Below are 12152 nucleotides of genomic sequence, written 5' to 3'. Positions count from 1 at the left end.
AAAACCCCCGAAACAACAAAAATACTACTTAATTTCTTATAGAACGAGATTATTTCGGTATTTTTATAACCGAGACCGGTTTCCACTATTAATATTTATTTGAATTAATACCAATTTGTATATGTACAGATGATGGCAACTATTTCAAGGAGAGGACTATTTACTCAGCTGGTGGCACCGTGTTTAATGTTAAGCGCCGTAATCGGCCCAGGACAAAGATCTCGTCAATTGCTCGTTTGGCATAGAACTTTTGGTCTTCACTGAGCTTGCGATACTCCAGGGACCATGTTTGGGCGTATATAGAGGACTCCTGGGCTTCACTGACATCGAGGGACCCCGGCATGTCCGGCTGATTCTGGAGATGGGGCTGGGACTGGAGCTGAGGCTGAACGATGCAAGCACTGGCGAAGGCGGCAACGTCGGCGGCAGTGGGTTTCTTCTCATCCTCGTCGTCGAGGTGCTGATGTTTTTCCTCCTTGTTCACCGCCATCTCTGAGACGGCGGGTATACGTTCAGTTTGGTGGTTAGGTGAATGAAGCTCCTCGTCGCTGGTGTCGATTTCGGTTTTGTGTGTTTTTGGGCTAGACTTGCATCCGAAGAGAAGTTGCTTTTTTAGATACTGCAGATGGCACCTGTGGCGCCGTAGATTTGTCGTCGATTTGTGGGTGAACGACATTAAGCCCTTGCAGCCAGTGCAATATAATATGTTCTCAAGGACATGTCCATCCTCTTTCTCAATTTTTCGGTAAACGCGCCACACAGTGCTGCGCGTGCTTTTGTCGTTGAGTGCAAGCTTGTAGATTCCATTTTCTATTTTTTCCCGTATATCTTCGGATCTAACTGGCATTGTGAAGGCTGCTGGGGACTGTGGGCTGGTTCGGGTCGTCGTTTGTTTGAGACTAATTTGTTATGATTTTTTTTTTGACATGCACCAGCTAGCGATGCGCGGGGCTCACAGCACCACATATCGATATTGAATAAACATCGATTCGATAGAATTGAACCCTAGATGGCAACTCCCGCAACTGGCACGTTGCGCCGGCATTATACTATAGAATTTTGTTTTTATTTTTAAAATTCCATTTTACCTAGTTTTGATCCCTAGTTTCAATGGCCGTTTATTGCTTGGACTTTCTCGGCTTCCAGGTGAGTGCCAAGCAAAGTTCATATTGCTCATTCCCCCCATATAACAAGGTTCTCAACTGATAACAGGAGACGCTGAAGAAAATGCGAGATGTGGATGACAAAATTATTTACTCTCTGAACGCACTTCCCACCGAATCCTTCAAGGGCCAGGTTAACAGCGAAAATACGTGCCGCGACCTTTATGCTAAGCTGGAGCAATCGCATCTGTCTCGGGTAACCTAAATATTGGCGTTGTAGATGGCCCCAACAAAATTTGTATTTTTTAACCGAACAGCAAGAGAAGATACGCAATTGCATAACTCTGTCGGCGAATAGTCTGAAAAAACTCCGTGAGCAGCAAGAGGCTCAGCCCAATGATGTGGATACGGGCAGCAAGTTCAAGGCAGAGCAGCGAAAGGTAAAGGAATCGTGGAATACTGTGCTTGCTTATAAATTGCAATTACATATCTCTATTTGCTCCACAGCTGAGGGTGCTACAGGCAGAGCTGTATGTGGAGGACATAATCAAGGAGCGGACGTACAAGGCATTCAATGAACGCTGCCGAGCCTTCTTCCATGCTGGACAATAGAGTGATTCGCAATATCAAAGTGTGCAATTGAACGCAGTGCAGTGACTTCATTAGTTTTAAGCTTAAATCTTAGGTCTCGACCATAAGGGAACCGCCGCAAAGACTTTACTGACCTGTTGGCATTTATGAGTAATTGGAAATACATAAACGAGCCCGAAAACTATTTATTTTTCATTCATTGTTAGGCAAGTTGTACATGTCATGTGCTGATCGGATGGAAATGTCCTTCAATGCGGCCAAGGTTCCAATTACTAGCTGGGTCGCATCCTTCAGATTGTTGTATTCGTGCATCAGTTCCATTATGTGCTTTTCCTGAGTCATTTTTTTGGTTTCCGGGCGTTTAATTTGTTTCTTGGCCTTTCGACGTGCTTTTTTTCCTTTCGAATTTTTCATAATGTTTGCCTCCAAGTTGATAGCCGCCGAGTCTTGGCCCCGCGTCAATGCTGGCTTTCGATATCTATTGCATCAGCTGTAATGCATTCCAGGGCCATCTGGCAACTCTGTGCGCTAAAACGTGTGGCGTATCGTGCGTAAAATTTTGCTCTTCGCATGATTTAAGCAGGCAAAGAAAGCCCTTCCGCAGACAGGTAACGTAACGAAAGTAATGATCATTAATAATTCTTCAGCAAGTGGTATTACTTACCAAAAAGAGTGACTCGACAAGTTGTGGGTGCAGCACGGCCTGCTGCTTCTGACCTAAGCCCACGCACAAACACATGCATGCATACATACATACATTTTTCCATACACATAAATGTGAAAGTGTTGTGATATTGTGCATATTTGCTAAGAAAACGAAAAAGTTCATCAAACACGAATGTACATACCAGATTAGATCAAGTATTTGGATAGCAACGTTATATCCGTACTCTTTCCTAGATAAACCTGCCATATGGAAATGGTAGGGGGAGGGTTGGGGTCACTAAAGTGAGGGTTAAATCAGATGGCAGTGACTGTTTATATACATATGTATGTACGTACATGCTTACATTATATACATATGTAGAACGAATATTAAAGAGTGTTGCATCAAAGCTGTCAATCTATTTAAAATAATATTAAATAAATATTAAAATTTTTGTGAATTGTGAATATTTTCAGCATCGTAAACTGAAACGACAACACCATGTCCGCTACCCATAAACAGCGGTATAAAAATGCCGCACTGGACTCAACGGAAATGCGTCGCCGTCGCGAGGAAGTTGGCATCCAGTTGCGCAAAACCAAGCGTGAGCAGCAATTGTTCAAGCGTCGCAATGTGGTGCTGGATCCATCTCCTACCGGAATGGAGAGTAGCAGCGGCAGTGAGTTGCAGGTATGCATTCTATTTATTGTCCACTGTGTAGCATGGTCACTGAACGAATTTCTATCACAGAACACGGAAATGCAAATTGCGGACAGTACTACTGGCCCGCAGGGAATGGGGACACAGTCATCGGGCCAGGCAGAGGCCGGTGCCGGAACAGGACCGCAACAATCGATTATTAACCAGGAAATGATAAACATGCTGTACAGCACCAAGGAGAGCGATCAACTGGAGGCAACCCAAAAGTTTCGCAAGTTGTTGTCTCGCGATCCCAATCCGCCCATCGAGGAGGTCATCCAGAGAGGCATAGTGCCCCAGTTTGTGACCTTTCTAAGAAACAACACCAATGCTACTCTGCAGTTTGAGGCAGCCTGGACACTGACAAACATCGCGTCGGGCACTTCGCATCAAACCAAGATTGTCATTGAGGCCGGGGCTGTGCCCATATTCATAGAGCTGCTGTCCAGCCCCCACGACGATGTGCAGGAGCAGGCCGTTTGGGCCCTGGGCAACATAGCTGGCGACTCGCCTTTGTGCCGTGACCATCTGCTTAGCTCGGGAATTATGATGCCCCTGTTGCAGTGAGTAGAGAGTAGAGCTATTGTCCGCGCCTTCCGATAGACAATATATACGGTTTTTTTTCCTGTTTTTTTTTTTTTTGCAGTGTGTTGAGCTCTTCGGAGCGTATCACAATGATCCGGAATGCCGTGTGGACGCTCTCAAATTTGTGTCGCGGCAAAAATCCGCCAGCGGACTTCACTAAAATCGTCCACGGTCTGCCCATACTGGCTCGTCTGCTCGACTACACCGATGTTGATGTCCTCAGCGACACATGCTGGGCCATCAGCTATCTTTCGGATGGACCCAATGATAAAATTCAGGCTGTCATAGATGCGGGCGTTTCTCGTCGTCTGGTTGAACTACTACTGTAAGTACTCGTCGTTAAAACAGGATCAATTCAATTGCTTATCCTCTTCGCTCTCATTCTGGTAGGCATCCCCAGCAGAATGTCAGCACTGCTGCTTTGAGGGCTGTTGGTAATATTGTGACCGGTGATGATCAGCAAACTCAAATGATATTGAGCTACAATGCGTTGCCCTGCATTAGCCACTTGCTCCACTCGACGACGGAGACGATAAGGAAGGAATCCTGCTGGACCATATCAAATATTGCCGCTGGCAATCAGGATCAAATTCAGGCCATTATTAATGCCAACATATTCCCACAGTTGATGAACATTATGCAGACGGCCGAGTTCAAGACGCGCAAAGAGGCCGCCTGGGCCATTACCAATGCCACCAGTAGTGGCACCTCAGAGCAAATCAACTATCTAGTGGAGGTCGGCTGTGTGCCGCCAATGTGTGACTTCCTCACTGTTATCGATTCCGACATTGTTCAGGTGGCGCTCAATGCTCTGGAGAATATACTTAAAGCTGGCGAAAAGTACCAGGCTCGACCCAATCCCTATGCCATGGCCATCGAGGAGTGCGGAGGTGAGCTCATTTTCGTTATCAATTGGTTTCAATCCTAATGCTGCTTAATGTCTGACTTTAGGTTTGGACAAAATCGAGTATCTGCAGGCGCACGAGAACCGTGACATCTATCACAAGTCATTCTACATTATTGAACAGTACTTTGGAAACGAGGAGGAGGACACCCGTGTGGCTCCCGTGGCCGGAAATCAACAGTTCGAGTTCAATCCGCAGAATATGCCAGACAATGGCTTCAATTTTTAGTACCAGAAAAAGATAAGATGATTGTATTGTTCCAGTTCAAACAAACACAAACAGACATACAACAAAATTGCGATAGAAAGGTAGATGAGAGGGGACAGCAGCAGTCGGCACAGGCAGACAGGCAGGCACATGTCTAAGTGCAGTCACTACTAGCATTTAAGTCAAATTGGTGGTCCGTCGTCAGGTGGGCTCATTTCATTGTTTTGTTAAGAATACTCTCCCCATGATGATTTTGATTTTTATTATGGTTATTTTTAATTTGCAAACGCAATTTGGTCCAGGACCAACCAGAACGTGTTACCCCTAGATAGCTACATATTTTATTATACACACACACCCCCACTCTCCCACTGTATATGGACTTTTATTCCTCCTCAATTTGTAAATACTTTTTCCATACATTGAGAGCCCTGACTTGGTGTTGTTATACATACATGCATATACACAGACAAAAACGAACGATAGCGATGATCATTAACGCTTAATGATAACGATGATAATATGGTTTTTATTTAATTTCCATTTTGTTACACAAATTGTTTAAATTATGAAAATTTAAGTTAGAGGACACTTTAATAAAGAACAAAAACCAGACCAGAACCACACCGGATCGGTATACTATATCTTGTTATTTATTCAAATAACCTTAAGATTATTGTACAATGTACATACACACAATGTGGAAATGAATACCCAACACCCTGCCCGATCCTGAAGATCAACCTACCCAAGCAATCTTAGAAACGCTTCACGAACTTTACTTTGTAGGGCTTTGGCGTGAGCGTGATTCCGGGCAGCAGGACCATCGACGGTGTCTCGCCTGGCGGCAGGACAATGCGAAAGTGCTGGACTATCCTTGCCAGAAACGAGAAGATGCAGGCACGGGCCAGGGCATCGCCCAGACAGCGGCGTCTTCCTAGGCCAAAGGGCATGAAAAACTCATCCTTGAAGCACTTGCCACCCACATCGATGAAGCGCTCTGGCCGAAATTGCAGCGGATCCACCCAGTGCTGCTCGTCGAGATGCACCGAACGCAAGCTAATCAGAATGGTGGCATTCTGGGGAATGTCGTAGCCTCCCAGCTGAGTGGGCCAGAGGGCACGACGGGGACCAGTAATGGGTGTGATGTGGAAGAAACGCTGCACCTCCATTATAAAAGCGTCCATGTAGTCAAACGATTCCCGCCGACTGAGATGGGGGAAGGCGTCCGATTTGGCCGACTTCACGTTGGCCGAGACCTCAGCAAAAAGCTTCTCCTGAACATCCGATCTCATGGCCAGCACCATGAGAGCCAGGTTGATAGTGTTGCTGGTGGTCTGGGAGCCGGCAATGAAAAAGTCTAAAATGGTCATTACCAGTTGAGTTTCGTTAAAGCTGCTGCTCTCACTATCCGAGCTCTGATCCTGCATCTCCTGCAGATAGGCAAAGATCAGGTCACTCTCCACCGGCTCATTGTCCGATGCCTTCTCCAGCTGCCGCCTGTGCTCCCCTATGGTATCCATGAAGAAGCCGTAGAGCTCCGTGTTCAGCTGCCGGATGAGATTGTAGCCGGTGCGGTCGGGGGCCACATGCCGCAGCCAGGGGAACTGAGCGAGCAGCCCACCGCAGATGTCGAACAGCTTGGAGCGACGATTCATCAGCTCCAGCAACCTTTGCAGCGTGCTGTCCTCCTCGCTGGCGATCCTCTTACCCGCTATGAGGCACCACAGCACATTGAGCACCCCGTGGGCCAACCTTGTCACCGGCTCTATGGGCGCCTCCTCAGTCTTGCCCAGCTGCAACAGAAGCTCCTCCGCCTCCCGCTCGATGTGGCTCTCCATCTGACTGCGTCCGTAGCCGACGTGACGCATCTGCTTCATGGCAAAGTTGCGGTGCTCGTACCAGAGCTTCCCGTCCGTGCAGGTGATACCCTTCCTCGTCCCCATCGTGCGCAGCCGCAGAAAGAAGTTATCCGGCCTGCCCTCAAAGACCTCCTGCAGCTGCACCTCGCGCACCATCTCGTGTCCCAGAGCCACCACCACGTACTCCTGTCCCAGCTTCAGACCCAGCAATGGGCTCTGGTATCGCTGCGCCCATTGGCCAAAGAGGATGTGCTGGCCGCCCACAGCCCGTGCCTCCTTACGGAACTGCAGCGTGTTGCCCAGCCAAGGCAAGAATCGGGGACCTGATTGTAAAGAGAACAGAACAGACAGAATCAGATCTGTACATATAAATCTTTTCCGAAAGCGTTTCAATCTCAAACCAAATCGATGGCTAATCAATGATTGGTGATTGAAGTTCAAATTGGTTATTAGACCAAACTGTTCCTATGCCTGTGTCCGGAAGGAATATACTCGTATATTCGGAGTACTACTTACTAATCTAATCGGTCGGGTAGCTAGTGAAATGTGTTGGCTAGTAAATCATGAAAACTTTAAATCGAAATCTGTTGGTTATCAGAAATATCAATGCGGGGCGCACCAGTACATGTGCTGGGATTGGGATCTGTTGTGGCTGATTGGTTTTTAGTTTTCACACATAACGTAGAGTAGACAGTGCGTTTCAATAATATAAGAATACAAGAACAGAACACACTTTAAGCTTCTGGAAAGTCTGGTAATATTTTGAGTTCAAATATATTGAAATGTCCCATCATTACTTGTATGCAAATTATTCTACTATAAATATAGGGAATGCCCTACACTGCATGGCATTACAATGCAATATTTTACCATCCCAGCAAGCTGCATTTGGAGAACTGAGATATGCATAAATCAGCCGTACCCCAACCCTTGTTAGGCACGTACCTCAGACCTGTTAGGTTAGGTGTCAGATATGCTGTGTGACAATATTATCAATGCCGTTCCCGTAGCCATCTCTGTCTCTGTCACTGTCGGTATCCATTTCGTGTTGCTAATGAGTGAAACCATTTGGGAGTCAGGCAGGTCGTCTCGTCTGTCTGTGGATCCTACATGGAACACATGGAAGGCATAGCCTAATCACACAATAGACACGACACTTTAAGTTCCATATTCTCCGAGTGTATCAGAGAGTTTTTGGTTATATGATTCTTTTGTATATCCTCACTTAGACCCCATCTGAAGATCGTATTTCTATTGGGGAACACAACAAGGGAATTGTGCCGCGTATCCTTTGTTTCCGTCTCACCTGGGGGAAAATTCTTTGGTCGTCGCACCGATTTGATTAGTGAATAGATCACAAATCCAATTAAAATAGCGCACAAAAATATGAGGGCGCTCATTTTTCTTTTTATCCAATTGATGAACTATTGAGTACGAAATAAAACCGTCCGTCCGCACAACACGCCAGCTCTGTGCCAACTAATTCCGAATCCAATTCACGAGAGAGTCGGACCCAGGCCCAGACCCACGCGCTTGGCCTGTCGTGTCGTCTTTTCATGTGGGTCTGTCTATTGATAGTGCAGGAAAAAAGAAACGAGAAAAAACGAATCGAAACGAAACGAAATGGGCGAAAAAGCCCGTCTCAGTTGATAAATCATGTACGTGTGTAGATATATGCATATGTACATATACATTAATATACTTATACTCTGGCATATACAGAAAGAAATTCGACCGAAGATCACGTCCAAAACGTGCCTGTCTAAGAACTATTTGTTGTTTATTATACTATGTACTACATATATTACTCTGCGAAAACTCTCTTAGACTCGTAGACATACTCGTACATATAGGAGATACATTCTAACATTTTCCAATTGATTTTGTGCGTTTAATTATGGTATAAAATGAGTTACGGTTAAGGTAGATTATCAAACAAATGGAATCTGGCATTGGGGAGCCAGATGCCAGATTACAAGAAGACAGAATTTTTGGCAATTATGTAGTCAATCTCATTCGTCCAGGGATTCTTGAAGGCACGCCACTCGCTCTGCAGCTGAACGTAGCCATTGTCCTTGCAGCGGAAGCGGTACACCTGCGTGGTGAGCTTCTCTGGCACCTGCATGACAATCTTGTGGGACTCGACCAGTGCGGCGATGTCTTCGTTGTGGAAATACTCGTAAAAGCTGGTCCCAAGGATCTCCTGTGGCAGGAAACCAATCACGAGGGTGGCACTAAAGGAGAAGCACAACAAATTGCCATATAAAGCCACGCTAGACTAAGAATCAGTAACTACTCGCAAACCTACCGCTGATCGATGAAAAGAAACTTTCCCTCCGCCGAGTGTCGGGAGATGAAGAGCACATGCCGAATGTTCGGATGGGTTTCCAGCGAGGTGGGTACACTTGGGTTGAGCACATTGGGTGGTATGCGGCCGATGGCTACCAGGCAGGAGAGATTTGTTGTCTGGTCGTCGCTATCGCCATCCTGTTCCTCATCCTTGATGGGCGTCCATGATTTCAGGTAGCCGGTGCACTGAATAACCCGATACTTGTGTTCTATACTCAGCTTGGACTTGCGCTTGGTGGAGCTGCGTGAGCTGGACGATGTGTCTGATTCCTCCTTGATTTGATTGTTTGCTGCACGCAGTTTCATGCGGCAAAAGAAGGAGCGACGGGCACCAGGACACAGGCGGCAGAGGCTCTGAGGGACGTCTGTCTTTACGGGAAGCATGGCTGAATAGAAAACAAAAATGTGTTCCATTGAGCTTAAGATTCCCAATACTTCAAGCTAATATTCACTCACTCTTCGCATCGATGAGGCGCTCCCTTGGGCACTGCTCCAGCGAGGATAGCTGCTCTTTCACCTTGCCAATATCCTTCGGATGCAGGACATCGAACCAGCTCTGCCCCAACAGATCCGCCTGCGTGCAATCCAAAACACTGGATACCGAGTCGGACACATAGAGGATGCGTCCACGATCACAACCCACAACAAACAGAAAACCCTCCGAGGCCTGCAATATTATCATCTTCAGCTCCTGGTCCGACATAAAGCTCGGCCTAAAGTCGGCGCCAACGTACGGATGCAGACTGCCGCTGCCTCGTATCCCGCGCAAATGCTGCACCGCCATCCGCAGCACCGTGAGCTTGTCCAGCTTCCTCTGCATGGCATAGCACATGGGTATCATGGAGGAGAGCTCGTTGATGTACGTGTTCATCTTATCCCTTCTCCGCTTCTCGATCTCGCTGTGGTTTTGTCTAGCAGATACAAATGGAATAGGTTTTATCGATTCTACCACACGCATCATTTCCTTCCCATACTTGCGGTTTTCATCTGTAGTACGATTGCCCGTTTTCTCTTCATCAAAGTCGTCTTCCAGCTGCTCCTGATTCTCGCTGAAATATTTCAAGCAAAGGAATAGAATAGGAGTGGGAATTAAAGAAACAACCCCATTTTGGTCGTGCAGCAACCTGCTATGCTATAAGCTGCAGAGGATATGCAAACAGTAGATGCCAGGGCTTCTGTTTGTGTTTCTTAGGGGCTTTCCGGACTACATACACTTAAAGCAGTTATTTATTTATGCGAAATTACCAAAATTCTTGCATTTCCATTGGGGCGGCTGCAAAAACATGGGTGGCACTATCGATGGTTTTAGAATTGAGAACGATGATTTTTCGACCACGATATATCGTTACGGATTGGGGGACACTGTCGATAGTATCGATAGCGCTATCGAGTTTATTCCTAAACACACATTTATAATCTGAACTTAAATATGATACATCTTATCCAGGCATATTGTTATGACCTGCATGTAGCGATCCCAAAGACAGCGTGTCTCCTGATCCCTGCAGAAAACAATACTTTATTATTGTAGTGCTAATGATCAAAATTAAAATATAATTCACCTTGAAATTTCCAAATCCAGAACGCTCTGCGTTATGGAGGATAGAAATTTATTAACTTGCTCTCGGTTCCAACCGTTTTGGCGCCAGGGATCAATCAGTTTTTCACAGAGGTCAACGAAAAGATCGCGCAGTTCCCGATTCCGATGAAGATTACATGCGATTGTTATCAAGGCGCGCCAATATGAGCTAAAAGGCGAAATAGATTTACACTACCAGCACTTTTAAGCAAATATCCTCCTCACCGAAAGTTTCCGTCCAACTCATGAAAGGCACGGTCAAGGAGAACAGGCTTAAGGCGCAGGCAGACGAGGCTGTAAAGCAGGAAAAAAATATAAAATACATCCAGATAATGGGAGGCTTTCAACCCTACTGTTTTATCTCCTTTTCCTTATCCAGCAAGCAGCGAAGTTCGCGAAGATCCAGTAGGAACTCCTTGTCCATTTCAGTGTCGTAGTACTCGGGGCCAGTGTGCTAAAAATACGAGCAACTTCCAATTTAGACAGCTCAAGTGAGTAGCATAAGGGTGCTTCAACCTGCCTGGTACGTGTAGGTCCAATAGATCATAATTGAGTGCGAGCAGGTCAACAAATCGCAAAAACTTAAATATTGCAGCTTCTTTTTGGTCGTTTCAAAGCGCAAGCATGCCAGGAACACGATACACGCATACTTTCTATGTAAGAAATCAGAAACTATAAGCCGAGTTCACTTTTTTACAGGCACCTCATACTTGGCAAGATCGTTGGATATAAAGAAGTGCTGCTTTATGTTGTTGGTCAGCGTTCCCGGCATCTCCTCTACTGCTTTGAATATGCGCTTCACGTTGTCGAACTGTCGGCTGTTAATACTCGTACGAGCAGGAAATTGTGGTGATAATCTTCTTTGGCGTGGAAAATCAACCTACCGGCAGGACTTCAGCTTGACGCACGTCTTTTCAGCCACTTCATCCAAATCCTTGCGGTACCGAGATGTCAGTTTTTTCCCCAATATCTCACGTGCTACAACATCATCAATGGAATAATACTTCTCGGTGATCAAGTCTCGCATATGTGGCTCTAGCTGAAAGCAGGATTGCTCCATCAGCTTGGTGGGCGCGTGCAGATATAGCTCTATCAGCGAATATGTGCGGTAGTGGTCCAGCACATCGGAGGCAATCAAGTCGCTTGGTGCTCCCATGGAATGGCCAAACCCCTTCTGTTTCAAATAGGAGACGGCTTCGCTTGCTACCAAGAGAATAGAATAACAATGGCAATCACAACACAGAACAAAAGTAGAAGGTAAGGTACAACAAAAACATACACGAAAACCCTTCGATCCATAGCTGGTAGATCTCGGGATCAACAAGGGTGTAATTGCTTATAAAGACATCCACATCGGCCTGCAAATACATTACATTCTGATTTTGTGCCTTTTATTTAACCATTTATTTACCATTTTACTACTTTAGTGTGCCCGATAGACCGATATATCACTGTCGTGATAGAGATGTGCTATCCAGGGGGGACGAAACAAGCCAACTTTTTAAATAATCTAAATCCAGTCATAATATGACTTAATATACCTTGATACAATCAATGGTTAAATTTTCCAATATTTTATAGATTTTTCGTAACATATTTTAGTTATTTTTTATCATTTGTTTGAAC

At 45.7% G+C, this 12152-nt stretch overlaps 7 protein-coding genes across 8 annotated transcripts; 2 read left to right on the top strand and 5 right to left on the bottom strand.

Moving 5' to 3' along the window:
- Positions 1 to 66: 66 nt before the first annotated feature.
- Positions 67 to 940, bottom strand: LOC111071196. The gene has a single exon (XM_022362396.2). The coding sequence runs from the start codon at positions 845 to 847 to the stop codon at positions 161 to 163; it is 687 nt and encodes a 228-aa protein (XP_022218088.1). The 5' UTR covers positions 848 to 940; the 3' UTR covers positions 67 to 160.
- A 73-nt stretch (positions 941 to 1013) lies between these two features.
- Positions 1014 to 1875, top strand: LOC111071198 (protein MIX23). The gene is made up of 4 exons (XM_022362399.2): positions 1014 to 1146; positions 1213 to 1359; positions 1421 to 1543; positions 1611 to 1875. Exons 1-4 carry the CDS (start codon positions 1111 to 1113, stop codon positions 1713 to 1715), a joined length of 411 nt encoding a protein of 136 aa, XP_022218091.1. The 5' UTR covers positions 1014 to 1110; the 3' UTR covers positions 1716 to 1875.
- On the bottom strand, positions 1858 to 2257 carry LOC111071200 (DNA repair protein SWI5 homolog). Its single transcript, XM_022362401.2, has one exon. The coding sequence runs from the start codon at positions 2106 to 2108 to the stop codon at positions 1887 to 1889; it is 222 nt and encodes a 73-aa protein (XP_022218093.1). The 5' UTR covers positions 2109 to 2257; the 3' UTR covers positions 1858 to 1886.
- Positions 2203 to 5378, top strand: LOC111071187 (importin subunit alpha-7). Its single transcript, XM_022362382.2, has 6 exons — positions 2203 to 2302; positions 2817 to 3030; positions 3091 to 3602; positions 3686 to 3949; positions 4015 to 4514; positions 4576 to 5378. The coding sequence occupies exons 2-6, from the start codon at positions 2842 to 2844 to the stop codon at positions 4755 to 4757; spliced, it is 1647 nt and encodes a 548-aa protein (XP_022218074.1). The 5' UTR covers positions 2203 to 2302; positions 2817 to 2841; the 3' UTR covers positions 4758 to 5378.
- On the bottom strand, positions 5076 to 8094 carry LOC111071188 (probable cytochrome P450 305a1). Its single transcript, XM_022362383.2, has 2 exons — positions 7905 to 8094; positions 5076 to 6921 (listed from the first exon to the last, which is right to left on the bottom strand). Exons 1-2 carry the CDS (start codon positions 7996 to 7998, stop codon positions 5495 to 5497), a joined length of 1521 nt encoding a protein of 506 aa, XP_022218075.2. The 5' UTR covers positions 7999 to 8094; the 3' UTR covers positions 5076 to 5494.
- Positions 8095 to 8365: 271 nt separating this feature from the next.
- LOC111071142 (protein cycle) lies at positions 8366 to 10301 on the bottom strand. 2 transcript variants are annotated; one of them, XM_022362307.2, is made up of 5 exons: positions 10193 to 10301; positions 9922 to 9996; positions 9404 to 9858; positions 8907 to 9333; positions 8366 to 8832 (listed from the first exon to the last, which is right to left on the bottom strand). In XM_022362307.2, exons 1-5 carry the CDS (start codon positions 10210 to 10212, stop codon positions 8571 to 8573), a joined length of 1239 nt encoding a protein of 412 aa, XP_022217999.1. In that variant the 5' UTR covers positions 10213 to 10301; the 3' UTR covers positions 8366 to 8570. The 2 variants fall into 2 exon arrangements, with proteins under 2 accessions (XP_022217999.1, XP_022218000.1); XM_022362308.2 differs by lacking the exon at positions 10193 to 10301 and adding an exon at positions 10072 to 10148.
- LOC111071143 (acidic fibroblast growth factor intracellular-binding protein) lies at positions 10278 to 12085 on the bottom strand. The gene is made up of 10 exons (XM_022362309.2): positions 12068 to 12085; positions 11938 to 11996; positions 11806 to 11884; positions 11411 to 11729; positions 11237 to 11344; positions 11047 to 11179; positions 10880 to 10980; positions 10752 to 10820; positions 10510 to 10695; positions 10278 to 10449 (listed from the first exon to the last, which is right to left on the bottom strand). Exons 2-10 carry the CDS (start codon positions 11938 to 11940, stop codon positions 10371 to 10373), a joined length of 1077 nt encoding a protein of 358 aa, XP_022218001.1. The 5' UTR covers positions 11941 to 11996; positions 12068 to 12085; the 3' UTR covers positions 10278 to 10370.
- Between the last annotated feature and the right edge of the window lie 67 nt (positions 12086 to 12152).

The sequence above is a fragment of the Drosophila obscura genome, unplaced genomic scaffold, assembly GCF_018151105.1.
Source record: "Drosophila obscura isolate BZ-5 IFL unplaced genomic scaffold, ASM1815110v1 contig_1, whole genome shotgun sequence".
In the NCBI taxonomy this organism is placed as follows: domain Eukaryota; kingdom Metazoa; phylum Arthropoda; class Insecta; order Diptera; family Drosophilidae; genus Drosophila; species Drosophila obscura.
Note: the sequence above shows the minus strand (reverse complement) of the source record. Positions and strands in the feature narration are given on the sequence as shown.

Coding starts and splice junctions, on each gene's coding strand:
- LOC111071196 (XM_022362396.2), bottom strand. CDS start 847: ATGCCAGTTAGATCCGAAGATATACGGGAAAAAATAGAAAATGGAATC.
- LOC111071198 (XM_022362399.2), top strand. CDS start 1,111: ATGGCCGTTTATTGCTTGGACTTTCTCGGCTTCCAG. Junction 1,360..1,420: donor AGCAATCGCATCTGTCTCGG/GTAACCTAAATA, acceptor TTAACCGAACAG/CAAGAGAAGATACGCAATTG. Junction 1,544..1,610: donor TCAAGGCAGAGCAGCGAAAG/GTAAAGGAATCG, acceptor TTTGCTCCACAG/CTGAGGGTGCTACAGGCAGA.
- LOC111071200 (XM_022362401.2), bottom strand. CDS start 2,108: ATGAAAAATTCGAAAGGAAAAAAAGCACGTCGAAAGGCCAAGAAACAA.
- LOC111071187 (XM_022362382.2), top strand. CDS start 2,842: ATGTCCGCTACCCATAAACAGCGGTATAAAAATGCCGCACTGGACTCA. Junction 3,031..3,090: donor GCAGCGGCAGTGAGTTGCAG/GTATGCATTCTA, acceptor TTTCTATCACAG/AACACGGAAATGCAAATTGC. Junction 3,603..3,685: donor ATTATGATGCCCCTGTTGCA/GTGAGTAGAGAG, acceptor TTTTTTTTGCAG/TGTGTTGAGCTCTTCGGAGC.
- LOC111071188 (XM_022362383.2), bottom strand. CDS start 7,998: ATGAGCGCCCTCATATTTTTGTGCGCTATTTTAATTGGATTTGTGATC. Junction 6,922..7,904: donor ACCAAAGAATTTTCCCCCAG/GTGAGACGGAAA, acceptor CTTTACAATCAG/GTCCCCGATTCTTGCCTTGG.
- LOC111071142 (XM_022362307.2), bottom strand. CDS start 10,212: ATGGAAATGCAAGAATTTTG. Junction 9,997..10,192: donor ATGGAAATGCAAGAATTTTG/GTAATTTCGCAT, acceptor GAAATATTTCAG/CGAGAATCAGGAGCAGCTGG. Junction 8,833..8,906: donor TTTCTTTTCATCGATCAGCG/GTAGGTTTGCGA, acceptor CTTCTCCTTTAG/TGCCACCCTCGTGATTGGTT.
- LOC111071143 (XM_022362309.2), bottom strand. Junction 11,345..11,410: donor GTCAAGCTGAAGTCCTGCCG/GTAGGTTGATTT, acceptor GAGTATTAACAG/CCGACAGTTCGACAACGTGA. Junction 10,450..10,509: donor CTGGATTTGGAAATTTCAAG/GTGAATTATATT, acceptor TGTTTTCTGCAG/GGATCAGGAGACACGCTGTC.